The sequence below is a fragment of the Rhincodon typus genome, chromosome 34, assembly GCF_021869965.1.
Source record: "Rhincodon typus isolate 14 chromosome 34, sRhiTyp1.1, whole genome shotgun sequence".
Classification (NCBI taxonomy): domain Eukaryota; kingdom Metazoa; phylum Chordata; class Chondrichthyes; order Orectolobiformes; family Rhincodontidae; genus Rhincodon; species Rhincodon typus.
Window position 1 is genome coordinate 20,602,222 of NC_063365.1, and position 26,660 is coordinate 20,628,881.

The 26,660-nt window shown below is 43.4% G+C and overlaps 1 protein-coding gene across 2 annotated transcripts in view; it reads left to right on the forward strand.

Annotated features, from left to right (window-relative positions):
• The first annotated feature begins 206 nt into the window (after positions 1–206).
• spock2 (SPARC (osteonectin), cwcv and kazal like domains proteoglycan 2) overlaps positions 207–26,660 on the forward strand; it is a 75,609-nt gene continuing 49,155 nt past the window's right edge. Inside the window, exons 1-2 of one of the 2 annotated variants that reach the window (XM_048616349.1) lie at positions 207–411; positions 21,059–21,067. In XM_048616349.1, the coding sequence (XP_048472306.1) occupies positions 241–411; positions 21,059–21,067 (180 nt within the window). In that variant the 5' untranslated portion in view covers positions 207–240. The remainder of the gene's footprint in view (positions 412–21,058; positions 21,068–26,660) is intronic. The other variant, XM_048616350.1, reaches the window with a different exon arrangement.

Genomic DNA, 26,660 nt, shown 5'->3' on the forward strand with positions numbered 1-26,660 from the left:
GTGTGTGTACCTACCAGTGTTTGTGTGTATCTCTGTGTACCTTCTGTGTGTGTGTGTGTGTGTGTGTACCTACTAGTGTGTGTGTGAGTGTGGTATGGATGCTGTATATAATGTGGCGCAGGCTCGCACAGTCTCAGATTAGAGAGAGCGAGGGGGTGGGGACACAGTCGCCGATATAATCAGCTCGCATTTCACAGCGACCAACCTGCGGGACCAGTCGCATCACTTAGGCCTCGGAGAATGCTGAAGCCACTGAACTTTCTGCTGATCCCTCTGCTGCTGGCCGGGGCAGTGGACAAGGACAATCCCGAGAAAGGGGGCAATAAGGGCAATTTCCTGGAGGATGAGCAATGGCTGTCTGGAGTCTCTCAGTACAGCCGGCAGATCAAAGACTGGAACCGCTTCAGAGACGTGAGTGTTCCATTTGGAATTTCAATCAACCCCACTGATAGGGACCAGGAAAACTGACCCGCTATTACCATTAAATTTATATTTTAAAAAAAAGATGCTCAGAAAATAATTGCAAATGACAATGATTTGAAGAGCGGATGAATTTAGCTGGAGGGGAAACTCATTAGAGAAAGAATAAATGGTGGAATTGTAATTATTTTGGACGTGCAACAATATTCCATGCGTGTATGCATTCACCTGTCGTTTCAGGGAGAGGGTTGTACATTGTACCATTAAATACAGGATATATGCAGGGGGTCTCGTTGTGGAGGGAGCCCGGGGTAAATTGTTAACAGTCTTCAAATCGAACTGGCTGTCAATTTGTCGTCTGCCAATAGGGTTATACAGGTTGGATTGAATGTTTGTAGCTTCAGTCAGTTCATTATTATCTGTTCTGACGTGTTCTGAGGAAGGGAGAGAGAGAAAACAAACATTTTCTTTTGCCTCCGGGTGAAATCTGCAATGACACCTCTTCTCAACCTTCCACCCCCCGCCAGCCCCTGAAGAGAATTAAACCCCAACCTCAATGAAAGGGTTAATGAGCCCAGCCATTTCGGTTAACAGGCGGACAGGTTAACTACTATTCAAAAACATATTATCTATCCAAGGGTCTGGTCCTAGCCATACTGCATCTCCTAAATGTGCTTAATAAACAGTTAGTCTTATTTATTTCTCTTTTTAAAAAAGAAAGTAGTTAGGAAAGGAAAACCTTGAATGAGGATGGCTGAGTGTTTTAAGTAGGTCATCAGTAGGCATTGTCTTGTTGGGAGTAGCAGTTGTGTACGATGAGGTAGATCTTTCAAGAATGGAGATTGGTGACATATCTGATACGCACTGGTCTTTTTGCTCCAATTGGCAGCTCCCTCTCGTACTGTGTTGTGGAATATTTCAGCCAGCCTCCGCTCTAGAATCAGCTGAAAAAGCTGGACTGAGCATCCTTTTGGAGAAAAGACCGCCTGTGTGTTTCACGTCATCTTTGCGGTGAAGGTCTGAGCTGAGATGTTGCCCCTTTTCTGTAGCTATGGTGACTGACCTTGCTGGCCCAGCTTGTAGTACAGGACGTTCAGTGATTCTCCCTCTGGGCTCGAGCCCCAAACTCAAGACTGGATGGCTGAGGAACGTCTGCTTAAGCAGCTAAGCACACACCAATGAGCAAGTGGTAGGAGTCAGGCAGGTGATGGAATGAAACATAGAAACTATGAACAGGAGTAGACCATTCAGCCCTTTAAGCCTGTTCCACCATTCAATATGATCATGATTCATATAATATGATCCTCTATCTCAATCCAAATTCCTGTTTTCTCCTCATACCTTTAATGCCCTTACAAGAGCGGATATGTACTGCTGAGGCTGTATAAGGCTCAGATGAGACCGCATTTGGAATATTGTGAGCAGTTTTGGCCTCCATATGTAAGAAAAGATGTGCTGGCTTTGGACAGGGTGAAGAGACACTCCACAGGAATGGATCCTGGAGGTAAAGGACTTGTCGTAGGATGAGTGATTGAGGACTCTGGATCTGTACTCGATGGAGTTTAGAAGATTGGGGGGGATTTCATTGAAACTTACAGAATGCTGAAAGCCCTGGATAGATTGGATGTGGAGAAGATATCTCCACTAGTAGGAGAGACCAGGACCTGTGGGTATACCCTCCGAGTGAAGGGATGACCCTTTAGAACTGAGATGAGGAGCAATTTCTTCAACCAGAGAGTAGTTAGTCTGTGGAGCTCAGAAGGCTCTGGAGGCCGAGCTATTGAGAGGATTTAAGACCAACATGGAGGGGTTCTTGATTAGTAAGGGGATCAAGGATTATGGGGAGAAGGCAGGAGACTGTGTCAGAGAAACATATCAGTCATGATTGAATGGTGGAACAGACTCAATAGGCCAAATAGCCTAATTCTGAACCTATATCTTATGGTCTTAAAATCTAAAAAAATCTATCTTTATGTTGAATATAATCAGTGACTTGCCCTCTACAGCCTTCTGTGATAGAGAATGGTAGTTGGAGTCTGTACCATCGCTATCTATAGCTCCAAAATATGCATGTTGTCACAGCAACACCAACCCTGAATGAACTGTAACACACGCCATCACAGCTCATCAAACAGGTTGGATCCTGTCACCATCTGGAAAAGGTTAAGCAGGTAATTTTCTGAAAAGAAAACTCTTGAATTTATATAGCACCATTCAACGTTTCAGGTTTGCCACTTTCCAGCCAATGGAGTACTTTAGTTTTGAACTGTAGTCACTGTTGTAGGGAAACGAGGTAGACGATTTGGGCACAGCAAGTTCCCACAAACAACCAAGTGATAATGAATAAACAGAACACCTTTGAGATGTTCAGTTGCAAGTTTAATATCGGTGGCAAGATCTCCCCAGAGATGCTGTGCATTCTGGAACTCTGAAACGCCAAGGTGTGGGATCAGAGACAGTGCATGTGGAGGAAACAGATAGGAAGGGGTTGTTGATTCTGGATCACTTGACACCTTGGAAAGGGAACTGGGTCAATAGTCCATTTAGGAAAGGGGTTTAATAGTTATGTAGATGTCAATTGATCTGTTTAAATCACTTAGTAATTAGGAAGAGAGTTTCAATCTGTCAAGTGGGAAGGAATTGAGTCAGATATACAGAGTGTAAATGAAGGCACTTCATTGGAGTGTATGGCCTTTCCTTCATTCAAATTTTATATTCTCACTTTGATCCTCGGTTGCTAACTCGGAGATGCAGTTCTGCTTTCTGGAATGTGCTGAAATTGTTTGCTGCATGCAGGGAGCAGAGATGCACACAGCGTAGTGACGGGTATTGCTGGGTGCATTGAAAACAATCATCCCCCTTTTGCATGCAGACACCACTGTACAGCTTCACAAATCCCCGCCCCAATGGTGATTAATGCCCAGTGGAAATGTTTTGGCACACTGTAAGACTGTGCAACACATCCCTATGCTGGGTGCATATAAACTACTTTGACGCACAATCACACTGAAAATATTGCAGAGGCTGGGAAACCTTTGGCTTCTGAAAGGATCTGAGTGAATAGTGATCGTCTGCCCAGTTATTGATGTGATGTGGAGGTGCTGGTGTTGGACTGGGGTGGACAAGGTCAGAAGTCACACGACACCAGGTTATAGTCCAACTGGTTTATTTAAAATCACAAGCTTTCGGAGCAGCGACTTTGACTGTGAAACTGTTGCAGAAACATTAAATAAAATAAGAAACATTAAGTTATTCTTAATTGAATCATTTGTGATACTCATCACCTTTGCAGCCAATTAAGAATGTTTGAAATGTGGGCAGCATAATAATGTTCGAGTGACTGTGATAGTGATGTATTGCATTACAAGTACAGGGACAGCTTTCCACTTCCTACACCCATTCCCCTCCCTGCAGGACCCCTTCCAGCTATGACCCACACAAACAACCGGCTGCAATTAGTTGCACATCAGAAGCGATGCTAAATGAAAGTAGCTTGGCTGCAAAGCACTTATCCTACAAATCGTTTTGACAGTGTTATTCCCAGAGCAGCCAAGATCAGTGATAATGACATAAGCTTAGAAATTACGGGAACAGATATTGGTGGAGGAACACTTAACTAATTTCTGTGAAATTCTCCCACCCACTATTTTAACAGACTACATCTAATGCATTTGCGGTTCCATTAGCTATCGGCAAAAGCAACCTCACATCACAACAGAAGATTTTGTGTTTAAGTCCCACTCCACGTACTTAAACACAGAATCTGGGTTGAATCCCTAGTAAGTACCAAGGGAGTGCTGCATTGTTGGAGGTACAGCCTCTTTGTCGTCACAGGCACATCTTCTACTTGAGGAAAAGAGGGGGCTATCTTCCTAGTGCCCCTGCAAATAATTATCCTTCAACCAACATTAATAAAGGTGATAACTTAAGATGCTACAAATCTGAAATAATAACAGAAATTGCTGGAGAGACTCGGCAGGTCTGTGCAGAGAGAAACAGCGTTAATGTTTTGAGTGCATTATGACTCTTCCCCGAACCCACGCAAATAATCTGATTGTTATCCCATTGCTTTTTGAGAAATTTGTCTGTATCTATATTAACAATTGCCTTTCCAATATTGCGTGAGGCTATGCTTCATTATTATTGACTGTGCTTTGGGACATTCTGGGATCGTGAAAGGAATTATATAAATGTAAGTCTTCTTTGATTAAAGGAGTGAATGGAAAAACGTCAGTGACACTCCTGGTATATAAATATCAACAATTAATTTCAACTCTCAAGTAGTGGTGCTTAGTAAAAATGCAGAGATGTGCTTGGCTGGCTCTGAGGAAACTTTGCTTCTGCTAAAGCTACGGAACAATCCGATTGCAACAAGGCATTTCAAAGAATTGTTTGAGATCTCTGAAGGCCAGCAGACCATAAAACGTAGGAGCAGAAGTAGGCCATTCAGCCCCTTGAACTCCTTCACCATTCAATGAGATCCCAGCTGATCTGATAATGCTCAACTCCACTTCCCTGCCTTTGCCTTACAACCCTTGACTCCCTTATTGATTTAAAAATCTATCTCAGCCTTGAATATACTTAATGACTCAGCATCCACGTGGTAAAGAATTCTATAGATTCCCTATCCTCTGAGAGAAGAAATTCCTCTGCATCTTTTGTCTTAAGTTGGTGACGCCTTTGTTTTGAGATGATGCTGCCTGCTCCTGGACTCCCTCACAAAGAGAAACAACCTTGCTGCATCTATCCTGTCAATTCCTCTGATAATCTTTTATGTTTCCAAAAGGTTGCTTCAAATTCTTCTGAATTTGAGTTAGTACTGGCCCAACCTACTCAACCTCTTTCCTCTTAAGATAATCCCTCCACAACCAGGATCAAACAAGTGAACCTTCTCTGGACTGCCTCCAATGCCAGTATATCTTTCCTGAGTTAAGGGACAAAAACTATTCACTGTATTTTGGAGTCAGTCCACAAACTTTAGTGACTGGAGTGGGAGGGTAAAACATGCAGCCGCACATTATAAATCTCTCAGATATTGTTGCTTGAACTTTTAACGAGGAACGCTTCATAATGGGCAGCTGAGACATCATCTCCAAAATACAATATTCCCCAAGGTGAAAATGATAACCATGTGGTTGTATTAAGAATGGAAAGTGCTGGAGAACCTCACAGGTCTGGCAGCATCTGTGGAGCGAGGAAAAGAGTTTGAGTTTCGAGTTCGGTATGACCTTCCTTTAGATTGGTTTTCATTATGTCAGTGGTTGTGTTTCACTGAAATAAAGCTGCATTTATATACCAGCCTTTCCTGTCTTTAACATCCCAAGGGGTAGGTTACTTTGACGTTGAGTCGTTAAGCAAACAAGGCTGTTGCTTTGCACACAGCGAAATCCCACCAAGAGCCATAAGGTGAATGACTAATGACAGTTTCTGGTGGTATCAATTGAGGATGGAACATCAGCCAGCCAAACTGAGAGAATTCCCAGATTTTGTTTTAATGCTGCTTGTGGGATATTCTGCACCAGCCTGGAGTTTTGTTGAATATCCCACATCCTGGCCAAATCTAATGGATGTACATTTATTCACTGCAGAAAATGAGTAAAAGATCAAGAGGGGAGATACAGTGAATTTCTTTCACACAGTGCGTCGTTATGATCTGTAATACAACATTTGAAAGAATCATAAGTTTTACAGAGTGGAAAGAGACCCTTCGGCCCATCGTGTCTGCATCGGCCATTAAACACCTAGCTACTCTAATCCCATTTCTCAGCATTTGGTCTGTTGTAGCCTTGTGTTCTATAACGTCTCAAGTGTTCATCTAAAATGTTGTGCTGGTTCCCACCTGTACCACTCTATCAGCCATTAAGTTCCAGATACCTACCATCCTCTGGGTGAAAACTATCTTCCTTACCTCTCTCTAAACCTCCTGGCCAGCAAGTAGAATCTATGTTCTCCTGCTTATTGACCCCACTAAGGGAAAACCTTTTTCCTATCTACCCAATCAATGCCCCTCATAATTTTGTTCATCTCAATTAGGTCTCCCATCAGCCACCTCTGCTCTAAAGAAAAATCCCCAGTTTATCTAGTTTCTCTTCATAGCTGAATTACTGTAGCCCAGTCATCATCCTGGTGAATCCCTTCTACACCCTCTCCAGTATAATCACATCTTTCGTAGGGTGTGGCGACCAGAGCTTCACACAGTACTCTGCCTTGGTCTAGTTAATATAATATACAGCTCCATTATAACCTCCCTGCTCATCTGTTCAAGTATCCCATATGCCTTTCTAACCACCTTTATCCTCTTGTCCTGTCGCCTTCAATGATCTGTGGACATTCACACCAAGGTCTCACTGATCCTCAGTACCTCCTGCTTTTCATTGTGTACTCACACATTCACACTCACTCACACACATGCACTTGCACACACTCATGCACACGTACTCACGCACATGCACACGCACGCACTCGCACGCACGCACTCACACACACGCACTGACTCACTCACACAAACGCTCACACACTCACAGGTACAGAGACGCGGACACAGACACACACACACACACACACACACTAACGCAAACACACATACACACACACACACAGGCATGCACTCACACTCGCACACACTCTCACTCTCTCTCTCTCTCTTGCATGCACTCGCACACGCACTCGCAGACACTCACCCTCACACACACACTCACACTCTCACACATACACTCACGTGTACAGAGACACAGACAGACACAGATACACACACGGAAACACACACAGACACATGCACTCACATGCTCTCACTCACTCAGACTCGCACAGTCTCAGACTCGCACAGTCTCAGACACGCACTCTCGCTCACACACTCTCACATGTACGGAGACACAGACACCGGCTCACACACTCATGCATACACTCACGTATACACACACACGTACAGAGACACAGACACAGATACACACAGACACACTGACACACACACACTCAAGCATGCACTCACACGCACGCATACACTCACACACACTCGCTCACGCACTCACATGTACAGAGACTCTCACACTCTCACACACTCACACACATTCAGAGACACAGACACAGACAGATGCACTCTCACTCACACACACACAGAGGCACACGCTCTCACACATGCACTCGCAAAGACACTTACACACTCTCACACTCACATGTACAGAAACACAGACAGACGCAGACACATACATACAGATACACACTCACACTCACACTCTCTCACACACACACACACACACACACACTCTCTCAAACACACAGACACCTGCACACGCACGCACTCTCACACGCACTCTCACACACACACACGCACTCTCACCCTGGCGCACTCTCACTCACACGCAGATACAGACACTCTCACGCACTCACACATACAGACTCGACCCCTACAGTACTTTTCACTTGTAGTAAATCGCTTTTGTAGCCTGTCAGTGCAGCAGCTACCAGGCGCACAGTGAGATCCCACCCACAACTGTGAGCTAAATCGGTGGTTTGGTGTCGGACGAGAAACTTTACAGGAGGGAGCAGAAATATGACAGAAGGTGATAGATACATGCCGTGCGAAGTGCACAATGTGGTGCCTTTGTCCCAGTTGCAAGAGAACTGATGGGGAGTAGTTGTTGGCAATACTGCTCTCTAGTACAGAGAGATGACTGGTGGTGGTTTAACCTGAGGGTCACTATGTCTTTGAAGAAGGGGAGAGGGTGAGAAGGAGAGTCCTTCAGGGTAATCTCAGCTGGTGCAGGAATTGAACCCACACAGTTGGCCTCACTCTTTACACTTGTTGAGATCATAATTATTCTAATGGTTTGGACATGAGAGACCATAAGCAACAGGGACAGGAATAGGCCATTCAGCCCTTCGAGCCTCCTCTACTGTTCAATAGTGTAGTGATTGTAACAAGGTCAGCGTAGAATATGAGTTCCTTGATTGGGGCTGTTTAGCCTGGTCCAATCAGGGAGCCCTGGCTGTCAGATAAAAACAGGAGTGTCAGAGGTTCTGTTCACTGTGAGAGAGCTGGATCAGTGTCATGTACTGTGAACGTGTAAATAAAGGGTGACTTGGTGACACGATACAGGCCTTTGTGGAGTTACTTCAAACAGGATCATGACTGATCTGACATTCCTCACACCTATTTATGTGTGTTTTCTCCATAACACTTGACCCCCTTCCTGATCCTAAATCTATCTATCTCAGCCTTAAATCTACAAAAGGACTCAACCCTCACAGCTGCTTGTGGCAAGGAGTTCCTAAGAGAGGTCAGTAATTCCTAACCCATTTGAAAAGGGTCCCTTCAACTGGGAAAGGTTTAAGAACGTCTAATGACAAGGTGCATTTATAGTTGGGTTTTAAGGGGAAATGTTGGTCAGTGCACGGTACAGCTGGTTAGATTGTTCAATGTACAGGTTTGGTTTCCTTATTTAGTTTAGTATAGTATACACTGTAATAGTATAGACTATTGCAGCAATCTCAAAACGAGAGTCAGTATCCTATTATTACCACAGGGTCAGAGGATATTGTTTACACTAATACTTTGTAGATGTTAAAAGGTTTTAAATGACCATAAAACATTCTAACAGATGTAGTTAAACCTTGAAAGGAGGTTTGACAGAAATGTTAAAATAAAGAGGGGTCTGGATAGAGGGTATAAGAAGACTTTACCATTGGTAGAAAAGATTGAGAAATCAATTATTGGACAATCATTTGAAAAAAATATTAGTCAAGACTGCTGGAAAGAGGTGATACTACGCACTAGGTGAGTTATTCTTTCTAAGAGCCAGCACAGACACAATGGGCCATAGAGATCTACAGCTCAGAAAAAGGCCATTCAGCCCATCAAGTCTGTGTCAGACAAAAACAGGCACCCAGATATTCAATCCCATTTTTGCAACACTTGGCCAATAGCCTCGTATGCCTTAACATTGCAAGTGCACATCTAAATACTTCTTAAATGTTTTGAGGGTTTCTCTCTCTGTCACCTTTACAGGCAGTGAGTTCCAGATTCCTACTACCCCCTGGGTAAATGAGTTTTCTTCATCTCCCCTCTAACATTTTACTCTAAATCTATGCAGCTTGGTCATTGATCCCTCCACCAAGGGAAAATGTTCTTTCCGGCCTACCCTGTCCGTGCCCCTCATAATTTTGATTGGCCTGTGTCTGTGCTATAACAATTCTATAATTCTAAAACTGAATGTAATATAAAACTGTAGGATATACACTGCACTAGTGCTCCTTGTGAATGGGCATAGGTCAGTGGACAAGAGTTTGTGGTTTTAATTATGTTATTGGTCAGTGCATTGTATATAGGTGTTGGGAGGTCATGCTGCAGCTGTGCAGGACATTGGTTAGGCCACTTTTGGAATGATGCATTCAGTTCTGAAGCTTGGCAGGGTGTAGAAAAGATTTACAAGGATGTTGCCAGGTTTGGAGGGTTTGAGCTATAGGGAGAGGCTGAAATAGGCTGGGGCTATTTTCCCTGGAGCGTCGGAGGCTGAGGGTGACCTTATAGAGGGTTTATAAAATCATGAGGGACATGGATAGGGTGAATAGCCGAGGTCTTTTCCCAGGATAGGGGTGTCCAAAACTAGAGGTTTAAGGTGAGAGGGGGTGGATTTAAAAGGGACCTAAGGAGCAACTTTTTCACACAAAGGATGGTGCATGTATGGAATGAGCTGCCAGAGGAAGTGGTGGAGGCTGGTACAATTACAACATTTAAATGGCATCTGGGTACATGAACAGGAAGGGTTGAGAGGGATATAGACCAAATACTGGCAAATGGGACTAGTTGAATTTAGGATATATGGTTAGCATGGATGAGTTGGACTGAAGGGTCTGTTTCTGTGCTGTACATCTCTATGACTGTATGACTGGACCATAAGGCTTGTCTTTTTTGTTATTTATTCATGGGATGAGGGCATTGCTGGCCAGACCAGCATTTATTGCCCACCCCTAATTGTCCAGAGGGCAGTTAAGAATCAACCACATTGCTGTGGGTTTGGAGTCACATATAGACCAGACCAGGTAAGGACGACAGTTTCCTTCCCTAAAGGACATTAGTGAGTTTATCCTGACAATCGGCAATGGATTCATGGTCATCATTAGATTCTTAATTTCAGATTTTTATTGAATTCAAATTCCACCATCTGCCGTGGACAGCACTTGAACATTATCTGGGTCTCTGGATTAATAGTCCAGCAGTAATACCACTAGGCCATTGCCTATCCATAGGCAAAATTGGATTGTCCTCCCGAGAGGTGTTTGTTTAACATTTGCGCTTCTGTGGTAGTATTTGAATTTTCCAAATTTCTTCCCCTATCTAGAATAAAAACCCACCAAAAACTATAGATGAACTGGTCATTCATATCATTGCAGTTTGATCTTACTCAAACATTTCAGGCTGTAAAACACCTTAAGACATCCTGATGTTATGTAAGAGTGTTGTGTAAAATGACTTTGTATTTATATATTTCCTGACTGTAGCAATAAGAACAACATCTTGCAACAAAATGGATGCCTCAATTTTTTTTTAATATTACAGTCAGCAAATCAATAAATTATTAAACATTTTCACAAGCAATTCATTATCAACGTGGTGTGCTTCCATGGTGGTCATTCTGCAGAATCAAAAACAGAAACTGCTGGAGAAGCTCAGCAGTAGTGTCTGTGGAGAAAAAACAGAGTTAGCATTTCAAATCCAGTAAAACATCTGATTTCGAAGAAGAGATAGTAGGAACTGCAGATGCTGGAGAATCCGAGACAACAAGGTGCAGGGCTGGATGAATTTCGAAGAAGGGTCACTGGACTCTGAAGGCTAACTCTGTTTCTGTCTGCACACCTACTGCCAGACCTGCTGAGCGTCTCCAGCACTTTCTGCGTTTGTTTCAGGTCTTCAGCATCCTCAGTTCTTTGCTTTATTCTGCAGGATCATGTGTCCTCTTCCAAATCAGTGCTCTCTTGTTCCAGAAGCTGATTTTTTTTTTTAAGTTAGCTCATGGGATGTGAGCGTTGCTGCCTAAACTCTCACTTATTGCCGATCCCTAATTGCACACTGACCAGTCAACAGTCAGCCAGATTGCAGTGGGTCTGGAGTCACATGTAGACCAGCCACAGAAGGACGGCAGATTTCTTTCCCTAAAGGATATGGTGAAACGACGATTTTTTTCAACAACAATTGACAGTGGTTACATGATCATCAGTAAGTCACAGCTTTAATTCCTGACTTTTATTGCATTAAAATTTTACCATCTGCCGTGCAATTTGAGCCCATTTCCTCCCAGAACGTTAGCCTGGGGTTCAGGATTACCAGCACAGAAACAATCCCCACCTCCCTGCTCTTAAACTGCAGTGTAACAGAGCTCTGCCATTGAGTTAGGCTCCTGTGACCTTAGTTCATCATTCAGCAAAAATATTTCACACAGTTGTTAATTGGTTTTGCTGAACTACATTACTGTCTGAACCTAATTGTATGTGGTGTAGTGCTGCTGCAGGAAATTTAATTAAATGGTCTTTCACCTGCATAAATTTGCAATTTTCTATATCATGCAGACATTATTTTGCACAACCTACCATCCCATAGGCCAGGATTATCTAATCATTTGCTTTCAAGTGTCGTGTGACATCAAAAATCCTTAGGGCCACATTTGACGACTAAATGCACGCTCCCATTAATTCCCAGACATCTCAAATTGCTTACGCTATCAAACCTTGATTTATGTTTACAAAAAAAAGACTTACATTTATAAAGCATCTTTCACAACCTTAAATAAGAGATAACAAGGTGTAGAGCTGGATGAACATAGCAGGCCAAGCAGCATCAGAGGAGCAGGAAGGCTGACGTTTCGGGCCTAGACCCTTCTTCAGAAATGCTCTTTCACAACCCTAAGATGGCCTGAAGCACTCTATAGTCAGTTAAGTGCTTATGTTTTGAAAGTGTAAGGTCTGTGAGGGAAATGGGTGAGATCATTCACACAATTCAGGACCCCCACGAGGAGCAAATGAGATAATCTGTTGTGATGTTCCTTTCAGAATAAGCATTTCAAGAACTGCCCTGCATTTTAAATCATACTGTTAGATCCTTTACATTCTCCAGAGACGAGAGAGATATATGAAAGTCTCACCAGAAAGGCATTACCCCTAACAATGCAGCCCTTCTGCAGTATCTAATAAAAGTGTTGATCTGAATTATAATAGAGTCATAGAGTCATACAGCATGGAAACAGACCCTTTGGTCCAACCAGTCCATGCTGAACATATTCCCAAACTAAACTAGTCCCACCTGCCTGCTCCTGGCCCATATCTCTCCGAGCCTTTCCTATTCATATATTTTGACAAATGCCTTTTAAATGTTGTAATTGTACCCACATCCACCACTTCCTCAGGAAGTTCATTCCACACACGAACCACCCTCTGTGTAAAAAAAATTTGCCTCTGATGTCTTTTTTAAATCTCTCTCCTCTCACCTTAATGTGCCCCCTAGTCTTGAAATTCTCCGTCTTAGGAAAAAGACAACTCCCATTAACTCTACCTATACCTCATTATTTCATAAACTTCTATCAGGTCACCTCTTAATCTCCGATGCTCCAGTGGAAAAAGTCCCAACCTGTCCAGCCTTTCCTTATAACTCCAACCTTCGATACCCAGCAATGTCTTGGTAAATCTCATCTGAACTCCCTCCAGCTTTATAATATCCTTCCTATAAGTGGGCGACCAGAATTGGACACAGTGTTCCAGAATAGGCCTCTCTAATGTCTGTACAACCTTAACATGACTTTCCAACTCCACTGCTTAAAGGACTGAGCAATGAAGGCAAGCATGCCAAACACCTTTTTAACCATCCTGTCTATATATGATGCAAACTTCAAAGAATTATGTACCTACACCCCTAGGTCCCTCTGTTCCACAACACTATCCAAGGCCCTACCATTAATTGTATAAGCCCTACCCTTGTTTGTTGTATCAAAGTGCAATACCTCACGTTTATCCAGATTGAACTCCATCTGCCATTTTTCAATCCATTGACCCATTTGATCAAGATCTCCAATGTAACCTTAGAAAACCTTCTTCACTGTCTACAACGCCACCAATTTTGGTGTCATCTGCAAACTTACTAACCATGCCCTCTATATTCTCATCCAAATCATTTATATAAATTACAAACAAAAGAGGACCCAGAACCGATCCCTGTGAAACACCACTGGTCACAGGCCTCCAGTCTGAAAAGCAACCCTCCACCATTACTCTCTGTCTCCTGCTGTTAAGCCAATTTTGTATCCAATTGGCAAGATCCCCCTCAATCCCAAGTGACCTAACTTTACCAATTAGTCTACCATGCAGAACCTTGTCGAAGACTTTACTAAAATCCAAGTAAACAAATGTCTACTGCTCTGCCAACATCAATTTTTTTGTTAACTTCCTCCAAAAAAAGTACTCAACCAACTTTATGAGACACTATTTTCCTCGCACAAAACCATGCTGACTGTCCCTAATCAATTTTTGCCTCTCTAAATGTCATAAATCCTATCTTTTATAATCACTTCCAACAGTTCACCCACAACCAAAGTCAGACTCACAGGCCTGTAGTTCCCTGGTTTCTCCTTACAACCTTTTTTAAACAAAGGGGAGTGGGACTTGGATCCACAAACTTCTGACCCAGAAATTCATAGAATCTCTACAGTGTGGAAGCAGGCCATTTGGCCCATTGAGTCCACACCGACCCTCCAAAGAGCATCCCACCCAGACCCCCTACCCTATCCCTGTAATGCTGTGTTTCCCATGGCCAATCCACCTAGCCTACATATCCCTGGACACTATGGGCAATTTAGGATGGCCAATCCACCTAAGCTGTATATGTTTGGAGTGTGGGAGAAAACCAGAGCACCCGGAGGGAACCCACTCAGACACAAGGAGAACGTGCAAACTCCACACAGACAGTCACCCGAGGGTGGAATTCAACCTGGGTGTCTGGTGCTCCAAGGCAGCAGTGCTAACCACTGAGCCATTGTGCCGCCCTAAATTAGAATGTTAATGACAGCTAAGATTTTAGCATCAAGTTTCTGATTTAGGTTCAACCACCAATAAGGCAACTGTGGTTAAAAACAGCCCTTGAAGCCTCCAGGAGTATGGAATGATACTCAAAGAGTATTGAGAAGGTTGGTTTGCCCTGCTTCATGGGCTACAGGTAGGTCTCTGGCTGCAGGCTAATCTACTTGCTGCAGGGATGTGAGGTATTGGAAACATCCTACACGTGAGATGCCCGTGTTCCATCATGCAAGTCCATTCAGATCACAGAATCTCTGCAATGTGGAAGCAGGCCATTCAACCCATCCAGTCCACGTCAACCCACCAAAGACCATCCCACCCACATCCACCTATCCCTGCATTTCCCATGGCCAATCCATCTAGCCTGCACATTATGGGCAATTTAGCATGGCCAATCCCCCTAACCTACACGTCTTTGAACTGTGGGAGCAAACTCCATACAGACATTCGTCCAAGGATGGGATTGAACCTGGGCCCCATGACTGTGAGGCTGCCATGCTAACCACCATGCCACCACCACAGATGGATCAGTATATCCGCACTCTCTGTATATGGCTATTCAAGGTGACACTGAGAGCTACATTACCATTTCTTTGATTATTCCAGTTATACTATCTAACAACACCAACAACAATGTACACTAAATGGGTGTGTCACAGGAGTATAATTGGATAAGGATTAGCACGGAGTATAAGGAGGAAATATTAGGGCAGGTGACCCAAACATTGGGTCAAAGAGATAGGTTCGTATTTCATCCAAGAACCTAATGTAAGAATCTGAGCAAGAGGAGGCCTTTCGGTCCATTGAGCCTACTCTGTCAATCAGTTAAATTGTGGCTGATCTGGTTCTAGTATTAACTCCACTTTAAAGTTTTTGGCAAAGATCTGAAGCTCGGGTTGAGGGTGAGGTTGTTGACTTGCTCGCCGAGCTGGCTTGTTCTCGTTCAGACATTTCATCACCATGCTAGGTAACATCATCAGTGGAGCCTCCGATAAAGCGATGTTGTTCCAGTCTGCTTGAAATTTATACTATTTGCTCCGTTATGGTGAGTAGTGTCATTTACAGTACCATATGCAAACCCATACAGATCAAAACCGGAAATGACACTCCTCACCATAACGGACCGGACAGTATAAATTCCAAGTGGAGTAGAACAACATCGCTTCGTCGGAGGCCTCACTGATGATGTCACCGAGCACGGTGACGAAATGTCTGAATGAGTACAAGCCAGCTAGGTGAGCAAGTCAACAACCTCATTAACTCCACTTTCCTGACTGTCCCACACAATTCTTGACTCCCTCGTCAAGCAAAATTCTGTCGAACTCAGCCGTGAATATACGCAGATGCCCAGCCCACACAGGAGAGAGAATTCCAAAGATTAATGACCCTGTGCGAGAAGAAATTCCTCTTCATCTGAATGGATTGGATTGAAACTTACGGAATACTGAGAGGCCTGGATAGAGTGGATGTGGAGAAGATGTTTCCACTAGTAAGAGAGGCCGAGGGCACAGCCTTAGAGTGAAGGGACAACTCTTTTTAGAACTAAGATGGGTAGGAATTTCTTCCGCCAGAGGGTGGTGAATCTGTGGAACTCATTGCTGCAGAAGGCTGTGGGGGCCAAGTCATTGAGAGTATTTAAAACAGAGGTAGATAGGTTCATGATTAATAAGGAGATCAAAGGTTACAGGGTTGAGAAACATTGGTTAAATGGCAGAAGAAAGTCAATGGGCTGAATGGCCTAATTCTGCTCTTTTTATCTAATGGTCGTTTGGAGACCCCTTATTTATAAACTGTGGCTAGATTCTCCCACAAAGGAAACATCCTCTTAGCCATCACCCCAGCCAAAATCTTTACAGGTAGATGAAAGGGGCATCATCTCAGGACAGTGTTAATGGTTGATCTCCCATATTTATCTTTTTATGTTTGAGGAGAATGGGTAGCAATATGTAGTTATAGAATGGGGAGATTCCTTTCTTCCCAGATTGTGTGAAAGCACACCCTCTCTTTCCCCATGTTTTCCGAGGAACATTGAACTTAGGGACAGGAGTAGGCCATTTCAGCCTCTCCAACTTGTCCCATCATTCAATAAGATCAGGGCTGATCTAGTTGTAGCTATACCTCCCTGACTGGCCCCTTCATAACCCTGGACTCTGTTGTCAATCCAAAATTAATCGAACGGAGTCTGAATAAATTTAAAGACCCAAAAACCCCACTATTCTAGGAAAAACATTCTAGGAAAGAAAATTGCTCAAAATGAGTAAAGAAATTTCACCTTGCCTCTGTCTTAAAAGTGAGATCTCTTATTCTTAAACTATGTAAACCCCCTCTGTATTAGCCCTCCGCCCCCAAGGAGGAAACATTTCCCAAGATTCCTACTTCCAAGCTAGAGCGCTTTGGCAAATAAAATTCATACAATTTGAATTGTCTCCAATCCACCATAATCCCACCTGCTTCCTGCTCTCTCACAACCATTGGAAGAAATTAGGGACACTTGTGCTGCACTGAGCTAGGAGGGCCAGGCTCAAGTCCCATCCCGCTCCAGTGTGTAATACTATACCCGAACAGATTGCTTAGAAATGGTTCAAAGGAAGAAATTTAACTCATGGTCCCAAATCCAGAGACCTCCGTAAGGGGTAATGAATGGGATAACTCTCCATCCCCAGTAGGTCTGACTGTCTCTAATGTACCAAAGTAATTGGTGAAACATTCTGTTAATTTAAATGAAAATAGTTGTTTGAGAACAGAGGAATTTTGTACTAACCCCTGTGGGCAATTAAAGAGGAGTAGACTTCACTGATTTGCAAATTCTATTTCATTAAGAAAACCTTTATTGGACAGCATCACCAATGTTCGCTTGAGCCGTGTCACATCTAACGATCTACATGGAGTGCAATGAGGACTGTTAAATGTGAACACGCAGCCATTTTGGGCACAATAGCAATGATGGGAAAAACTTCTCATTTAACCTGCTTGTGGTAGAATCAGGGAAAGTAGAAATGTGGGCTCTTGAGATATGAGGAAAACTTAAGCTCTTCAACATGCTCTTTCAAGCTCAAATTGAATAATAATTTGTAATAACAATTATTAACATGCCAAGGAACAGATTGTACGTACTACTATCATTCTTAGATGTGCACCATTCAACCATTAATTTAGTAATCAACAATTCAGTTGAGATTTCACAAGCGTTTCCTTTTTAATAATGTAAACTTCAGGATGACCTTGGGAAGGCTCCTGAGGAATGCTCTGCCTGAAAGCACAGCTCTTCGCTAAAGGTGAGAATAACACAATTTTAAAACACAGACGGAGACCTGGCTCCTTCGTGGAAGATCATTTCTTTAATTTAAACAATGGAATTCAGCATCTGCCACATGGGCCCTTGATGACATAGACGGTAGCACGGAAATGAAAAGACGATGAAAGCAAAATGGTTTGGCTGTGAGCAGACTCAATGGGCTGAATGGCCTCTATCTGCTCTTGTGTTCACTTGTAAAGGGATCATAGGGATATTGAACCACAAAGAATAGGATTACCCAGGGAGGCAGGATCTTAAAGATTAAGTGCTCGGCTGTTCAGGAGTGATAGCAGGAAGGACTTTATCACACAGATGGCAGTCAATATGGGCTCCTGCCCCACTCCCACTTCGCCACCGCCGCCCACCACCCTCACCCCCCCCACCCCCCACAAAGCCTCCTGCAACCCTCCACTAGGTGAATTCACATTAAATTTGCAAGACTGATGCCAATAAATTTTTATCCGGTAAGGGAAGGGCATGGAGTGAAGGTGAGTATTTGGAGTAATTTGAGGAGCTGATTGCTCATGTTGTAAAGGAATGGCAGCAGAAATTGCCTTCATTGCTCAGACCCTTGAGTATAGGAGTTGGGACATCATGTTGAGGTTGTACAGGATGTTAGTGAGGTCTCTTCTGGAGTACTGTGTCCAGTTCTGGTCGCCCTGTTATAGGAAGGATATTAATAAGCTGGAGAGAGTTCAGAAAAGATATACCGGGATGTTTCTGGGAATGGAAGGTTTGAGTTATAAGGAGAGACTGGATAGGCTGGGACCTCTTTCACTGGAGCATAGTAGGTTGAGAGGTGACCTTAAGGAGATTTTTTAAATCATGAGGGGTATACATAGGTGAATGGCAGGTATCTTTTCTCTATGGTGGGGTATTTCAAGATTAGGGGGCATATTTTTAAGGTGAGAGGAAAAAGATTTAAAAAGCACATGGGGGCAACTTGTTTACACAGAGGGTGGTTTGAGTGTGGAATGAACTTCCACAGGAAGTGGTGAGTGTGGGTACAGTTACAGCATTTAAAAGACATTTGGATAAGTTCATGAATAGGAAAGATTTAGAGGGATACGGGCCAGGAGCAGGCAAGTGGGACTACTTCACGTCAGGATACCTGGTTGACGTGGATGAGTTGACCAAAGGGTCTGTTTCCGTGCTATATAATCCTACCTACTGTGTTCCAGTAGAGATATCACAGCAGAGCTTATTCATTGCAACAAGCATAATACTCCTATGAAATCTGATCATGGGACTGCTGTCAGTTTTTCTGATAGTTATGATCCCAGCTAATGTTAATATAGACTGAAATCGTGGACTGAAATCTGGCTCAATCTTTTGTTTTAATGAGGTGGTATTTCACTGAAACACAAATACCACACAACGCATGCAGATTTGGTTGTAACATCGGTATATTTAACTTCACTTTTTCTTGCAATGAGAGTTTGGTAGCTGTTCCTTTGTAAGCCACATAACTGAGCTTAGACTTTTCCAGCTTCAAATAACCTCTTCCAGTTCTATGTGAACACTTCTGGTGTGGAGTTCTTAACTATCTCAACTGAGATAATGTATTTCCTAACTTTTCTGAACTCCTGTCTCTAGTAGAAACTCGTATATCCATTTTTAACCAGGATTACTGAGAACTAAATTCAAAAGCTTTCCAAGCTATGGTTTTTTCCCTAATTTAAAAAAAAAAGTCCTGATTCTTCTAAACTGAAAGCAAGTTGATGCTCTTTGATGTCTATTCTGTCTCTTTACCTATGCACCTAACCACAGAAGTTAGTATGTATGGTCTATGCTTTAGCTGTTACTAATTATTATTCAGTTGGAGCTTGAAAAAGGATGTTCAGACTTCACAAGACTCTCAAAATGATAAATAATTCCCATTATCACTCCAGAGACACCCTATCTCAGACTAGTTTATAATCAATCATGGCTTCGTAAATACTGACAAACTAATCATTAAATCTCCTCATACACAGAGACCAACCCCATATGCCACCAATTCAAAATCCAAGCTCTAAAATAAATGATATTACTATACATATAAATCACACACCTTAGATCCGACGATAGCAAGCTGCTGTGTGGGTTGGTGACATGGGTGATGTAGTTATTTCACTCCCTCAGTAATTACCTATAGCACTGATGACATCATTTGGTTAATAAGGCAGTTAACTGGTTGATTTGAGAACTGGTTGCAGCTCTTTGCCATCTTAGCCCCAACCCCTCTTGCCTTTCACTTCTTTATCCTCCTGTCCCACCTCATCCTAAACTGGCAAAGATGGGTCTCTAATCTGACAACCATGACTCTGTGAGGCTACGTACTAAGAGCTAGCTGGTGGAGTATGTTGTGTGGTTACTTGTTTGGCAGCATTGAAGCAATGGACCAGGTGGCCCCAGCCCATACTGCAACGTTACATGGGTTTATGTCTCAGCAGTGAGGGGGGGCATCTAGGCTGTGAGCTACCTGTTAGAGTAGATTGGTGGGAGGAGGGTAACTTCTTCAGGGTAGGCATCCTTAGAAGAGGCTTCGCAGTGGGGTTAAAATTATTTCAGAGATAGTAGGAACTGCAGATGCTGGAGAATCTGAGATAACAAGGTGTAGAGCTGGATGAACACAGCAGGCCAAGCAGCATCAGAGGAGCAGGAAGGCTGATGTTTCGGGCCTAGACCCTTCTTCAGAAATGGGGGAGGGGAAGGTGGTTCTGAAATAAATAGGGAGAGTCTAGGCCCGAAACGTCAGCCTTCCTGCTCCTCTGATGCTGCTTGGCCTGCTGTGTTCATCCAGCTCTACACCTTGTTATCTTAGAGTAGATTGGTGGTATACTTTGCTGGAGAAATTGGAAGCATTGCTTCTGTTCTGACCACCAACTGTAGCAAGCCACTCTCAGTATCTGGATCACCACCTATAAACGCCAATGGGGCTTTGGTTTAACATCTCAACCGACCTTTGTGTCTCCCTACCTGTTGGTCATGTGCCTTTTATTGCTAGGACCTTGTGCAGTAATACTTACTTTCTTCCCCAGGAGGTATACTATCTCACTTACCCTGGAGGTGTGTCACAAAATACAAAATAATTTTTTTGCACCTTATAGTAAATGGATAGTCCGTTCAAGCATTAGCTTGTTAAAGGAAATGGATACAGTTTGACAAATGTTTGATGAGCTGGGGATCCACTCATGATGTGTATTAATTTTGGTTGGACTTGGCATCAAGTTATTTTCCCTGAACTTACTGATTGTTTTCATTTTTCTTTCTCCTGCTTTCTCTCCATCTCATGCTGCCTGTCAGGAAGTGGAGGTTAGTGGTAGCTTTATTCTAGTACATGCTGTAATTGTTATTACCATCAATATTCTTATAAATGGTATAATTTTTGATTACTGTAAAAAACTCATACATATTTTATGTTTCTGTAAATGCACTAGGATATTTTTTATAATTTATCATAAATGCTGCTGCAATACAAAAGGCTAATGGATTCTGATTTACATGGGCATTCAGAACAGCGATATTTGAATAAAGTACCTAAGTTTAATTGGTCCCAGTAAAAATTGCCTCCTAAATTTCTGCTCATGTTTCTTCCTGTTCATGGGGAGGCGATGGCCTAGTGGCATTATCACTGGACTGTTAATCCGGAGACCCCAGATAATGTTCTGGGGACCCGGGTTCAAATCTCGTCACAGCAGATGGTGGAAATTGAATTTAACAAATATCTGGAATTAAGAGTCTCATGATGACCCATAAAAATCCATTGTTGATTGTTGGGGAAAAACCCATCTGGTTCACTAATGTCCTTAAGGGAAGGAAACTGCCATCCTTACCTGGTCAGGTCTACATGTGACTCCAAACCCACAGCAATATGGTTGACTCTAAACTGCCCTCTGGGCGATTAGGGATGGGTAATAAATGCTGCCTGGCCAGCGATGCCCTCATCCCATGAAAGAATGAAGGGAAAAAAATCATTTACGGTTCAGGTTGACAGGTTAAAAACATGATTGTGCTTCACTTAACTGTTTCCCTGTCTTTGGGAGTGCCCATCCTCACCAACGTTGGGTAGCAGCTGATGATCAGAAGGCAGTAGTACTCTTGCCTTTTGGCAGGAGATTGTGACTTCAGTCTCCACTTCAGAGATTTAAGTACAAAAAGAAAGAGACTTGATGCAATGACAAGGGAGAACAGTGTTGCTAGGGGTGCCATCTTTTGGTTGAGATGTTGAACAAAGACCCCACTGACTTTTTTTTAGTTTGACGGAAGGGTTCCCATGACATAACAAAGAGCAGGAGGTTTCTCATCAGTGTCCCGGTCAATATTAAAAAAATGAAAGAACTGTGGATGCTGGAAAACACAAACAAAAACAGAAATTGCTGGAAAATCTCAGCAGGCCTGGCAGCATCTGTGGAGAGAAATCAGAGTTAACGTTTCGGATCCAGCGACCCTTCCTCAGAGCTGATGGTAGCTAGGAAAAAGTTGTTTTTTTTTATGCAGAGGATAAGGTGGGGGAAAGGGTAAGGAGTAAACAATAGGTGCAGATAAAGCCCAAAGAGAGAGAAGAACAGTTGGACAGACCAAGGGGTGGACAACAGTCAGCCTGGGAGGATGAATAGTGGCTAATGGGGACTGTTAGTGGATAACAATGAGTTATGCTTAATAGCAGACCATGTGATAACAAGGCCTGGGGTTTATTCCTCAATACATATCCCTCAACCAAGAGCAATAAAGGCAGATAATGTGGCAGCCATCACACTACTGCCTGTATGGCCTTTTTCTGCACTGTAGGGATTCTAGGATTCTATATCAGCTCGCACAAACAGGTGACCAAAAGCTTAGCCTAACAGTTGAACTTTAAGGGAGGGTCTTAAGATGGAGAGGAGATATGTCAGAGAGGGAGTTCCTGATCAACGGACCAATGTTAACAACGGACCAATGTTAACATTTTTAATACCGTGCTCCAGCTTGCAATAATTTGGGTTTTATGGCTACGGGAATTAAAGTGTACAGTGCACAGAGCATTATTCTGCTTGTGTGAATCTCTTGAGAACACAAAATCTAAAACCTGTTCGTCAAAATCCAACCTGGCCATTTCCATTCCCTGCCTTCTGCATTCCAAGTGGAGTAGCTTAATCATTACGGGTGTGAGAGTGCCGCATTGCCAGAGATGCTGTTGTGTGGACTTCGATCCCTCTGGATGCCACCTCTTGCCTTCCTCACTGTTGGAGAGCTCTTAAAACCCTTTCCTTTTTCCAACATGCCCGCTGGTCTGTTTTCTGCCTGCTCAGTCAGTCTCCAGTGCTAACACACCCTAAGCTGCCTCCCTCCTCTAAACCAGTCAGAGGTCTGTCTAGCAAATAGAAATTCAGTCTTGTCTACCTGGCAGAGAGAGATCTCCAGCCCTTTTACACAAAATGCCCACTCTTTCACTGATCTGCAAGAGTGTGTGCGTATGTGTGCATGTGTAGGTGACTCTGTGTATGGATGTATCATTACTATAACATATATAAAGTGACCCCAAACATTTACAAGGCCAAGTGCATAGTTCGTTGTATGAAAGTGCAGCTCAGATATTTATAGATATTTATACCATTCACTGTATGGACCTTAGCAGCAAAAGTCAATGTAATGCGCTGTATTGACCAAGTGTTATGATCTCTGGTCTAATATTGAGTACAGTACCAGGCAGTGCTTCATTGTTAGAGGTACCGTGTTTCAGATGGGGAATTTAACAAGGGCCTGTCTGCCCTCTAAGGTAGATGTAACCAATCCTATGGCATCCCATGTACCTTGAAGATGAACAGGGGAGTTCTCCATATAAACCAACTTCACTAAGGCAGATTATTATTGGTCATTAATTATAGGTTGGGCAACCCTGACCTATACGGGAGATCCAGCTATGACCTTTGTAAGGCATTCAGAGACTCCAAGAGGCTATCCCAAACTATGCTTGAGACCCTCACCAACCACAGGGACACCTGTTGTGTGTGGCAAGGCGTACACGGCACAACGGGCTACAAAGCAAAGTTGAACAGAATCACGGGCAACAGTACATCCCTACCTGCTCAATGCATTCTATGCTCACTTTAAACAGAAGGGCAGTGAAACGATGTCAACTCCCAACAGCCTCTGATGAATCTGTACCCATGGTCACTGCTGCAGATGTTAGGTCAACCATCTTGAGAATTAACCCACGGGAAACAACTGGCCCAGATGGAGTCCCCGGCCATGCACTCAGATCCTGTGCAGACCAGCTGCTGAGAGTATTCACAGACATGTTTAACCTCTCCTTACTTCTATCTGAAGTCCCCGCCTGCTTCAAGAAGACCACCGTCATCCTGGTGTCAAAGAAAGTACATGCAACGTGGCTCAGTGACTGCTGCCTGGTGGCTCTGACCTCCATAATTAGGAAGTGCTTCGAGAGGTTAGTCATGGCTCAGGTCAGCTCCAGCCTCCCAAATTATTTTGATCCTTTGCAATTCGCCTCCCGTCGCAACAGGTCCACGGCAGACACTATCTCCGTGGTCCTACACTCATCCCTGGAACATCCGGATAACAAGGATACCAAGTCAGGATCCTACTTATTGACTACAGCCTCGTTTTCAACACCATAATTCCAAACAAACTCCTCTCCAAGCTCTGGCACCTAGGTCTCGGCTGCCCGATCTGTAACTGGATCCTTTACTTCCTGACCCATAGACTGCTGTCAGTAAGGATTAGGCGACAACCGCTCCTCCACCATAATTCTCAACACCGGTGGCCCACAAGGCTGTGTACTCAGCACCTTACTGTACTTCCTCTACACTCACGACTGTGTGGCCAAATTCCACCCCAGCTCCATTTACAAGTTTGCTGACAACACCACCGTTGTAGGTCGGATCTCAAACAACAAGTACAGGAAGAAGATTAAGTGCCTAGCGGCATGGTGTAAAGATAACAGTCTCTCTATCAACATCAGCAAAGTGAAGGAGCTGGTCATTGACTTCAGGAAGCATGGTGGAGGGCATACCCCTGACTATGTCAATGGTGCTGAGGTGGAGATGGTCGAGAGCGTCAGGTTCCTGGGGGTGACGGTCACCAACAATCTCTCCTGGTCCATCCACGTCGACGAGATGGTCAAGAAAGCATAGCAATGTGTCCACTTCCTCAGGAGGCTAAGGAAACTCAGCATGTCCACAAGGACTCTTACCAATTTTTTATAGGTGCACCACAGAAAGCATCTTATCTGGAAGCCTCACAGCATGGGTGTGGCAACTGCTGTACCCAAGACCACAAGAAACTACAGAGAGCCGTGAACACAGCCCAGTCTATCTCGCAAACCAACCTTCCATCCATTGATTCCATCTGTACTTCCTGCTGCCTTGGGAAAGCAACCAACATCATCAAAGACCCCTCCCACCCTGATTATACTCTCTTCCACTGGGCAGAAGTTATAAAAGCTTGCATACATAAAATCATATAGTCATACAGCACAGAAACAGACCCTTCGGTCCAACCAATCTTTGCCAAATGTAATCCCAAACTAAACTAGTCCCACCTGCCTGTTCCTGGCCCTTATCCCTCCAAACCTTTCCTATTCATGTATTTATCCAAATGTGTTTTAAAAATGATTGTGCTCACATCCACCACTTCCTCCAGGAAGTTCATTCCACATGTGAACCATCCTCTGTGTAAGAAATTTGCCCCTCATATCTTTCTTTAAATCTCTCTCTCACCATAAAAATGTCTCAATTCCCCATCCTAGGGGGACAAAAAAAAACCTGCCATTAATCCTATTTATACCTATCATATAAACTTATATAAGGTCACCTCTCAACCTCCTGTGCTCCAGTAAAAAAGGGGAACAGATTCAAGAACAGCTTCTTCCCCACTGTTATCAGACTTTTGAACAGACCTGTCAAATGTTAATTCTGATCTCTGTCTCTGCGGCTGACACGCTGTGTTCTAATACCCTGATGCACTTTGTATGGTACAATCTGTTTGTATAGCACACAGAACAACACTTTCCACTGTACCTTGGTATATGTGACAACAATCAATCAATCAATCATTATTGTTGTTGGTGCAATCTTGCTGCGTGCAAATTGGGTTCCATATTTCCTGCATTACACCAGCATCTACACTTTGCAAAGTGCCTCTTTGGCTGGAAAATACTTTGTGGAGTCCTGCAGTTGCCACATAGAGGCAAGCCTTTTTCCATAATGGCAACAAGTATGAGCACTACTGATTGACTATACAAGAAGATGCCAATTGATGGATGTATTTAAGAAGCGAAGTCTGATTTGTGTATCGTCTCAAGAATGTGCATTTAGCCCGTCTGAAGTATTTCTTTAGTGTATTCATTCTGGTAACTTCTGCTGACTGAGGCAGTGCTATCTGAGCTGATGATGCTATCAGAACAACTTCAATTGAGTTACTTCATTGTGAGTCACTACTCCCCATTAATTATTCGCTCTATGCTGTCTGGTGCATTCTCTCCAGACAGAAAAGGGATCGATACATATTTTTTTTTCCAAGAATTGTCTTAGCCCAGAGGCCCATTAACGAGAGCCTGCAGTACTGTAACCACTAACAGCTCAAAGCTTCCTGCGATCAACAATTGATAATGTCAGAGAGAAAAAAAATAGAACAGTGTCCTAAACCAGGGCCTGGAGGTGGTATTAGTGCTTTAAAGTAACAGGCCAAGAAATCTCTTGCAAAGAAACATCTTGTGCATTGAGGCCAGTCTTGGCAAAATCAGTGCGCAAGGTGTTTCTTTTGCAAGAGATTTCTTGGCCTGTTACTTTAAAGCATTAATTCCTAGGATGACAAAAATTCTGATACTCCTTATTCTTTCATGGGGCCTGGGCTTAACTGGTGGACCAGCACTTGTCATCAGTCACTAATTACCTCTCAATTGAGTGGC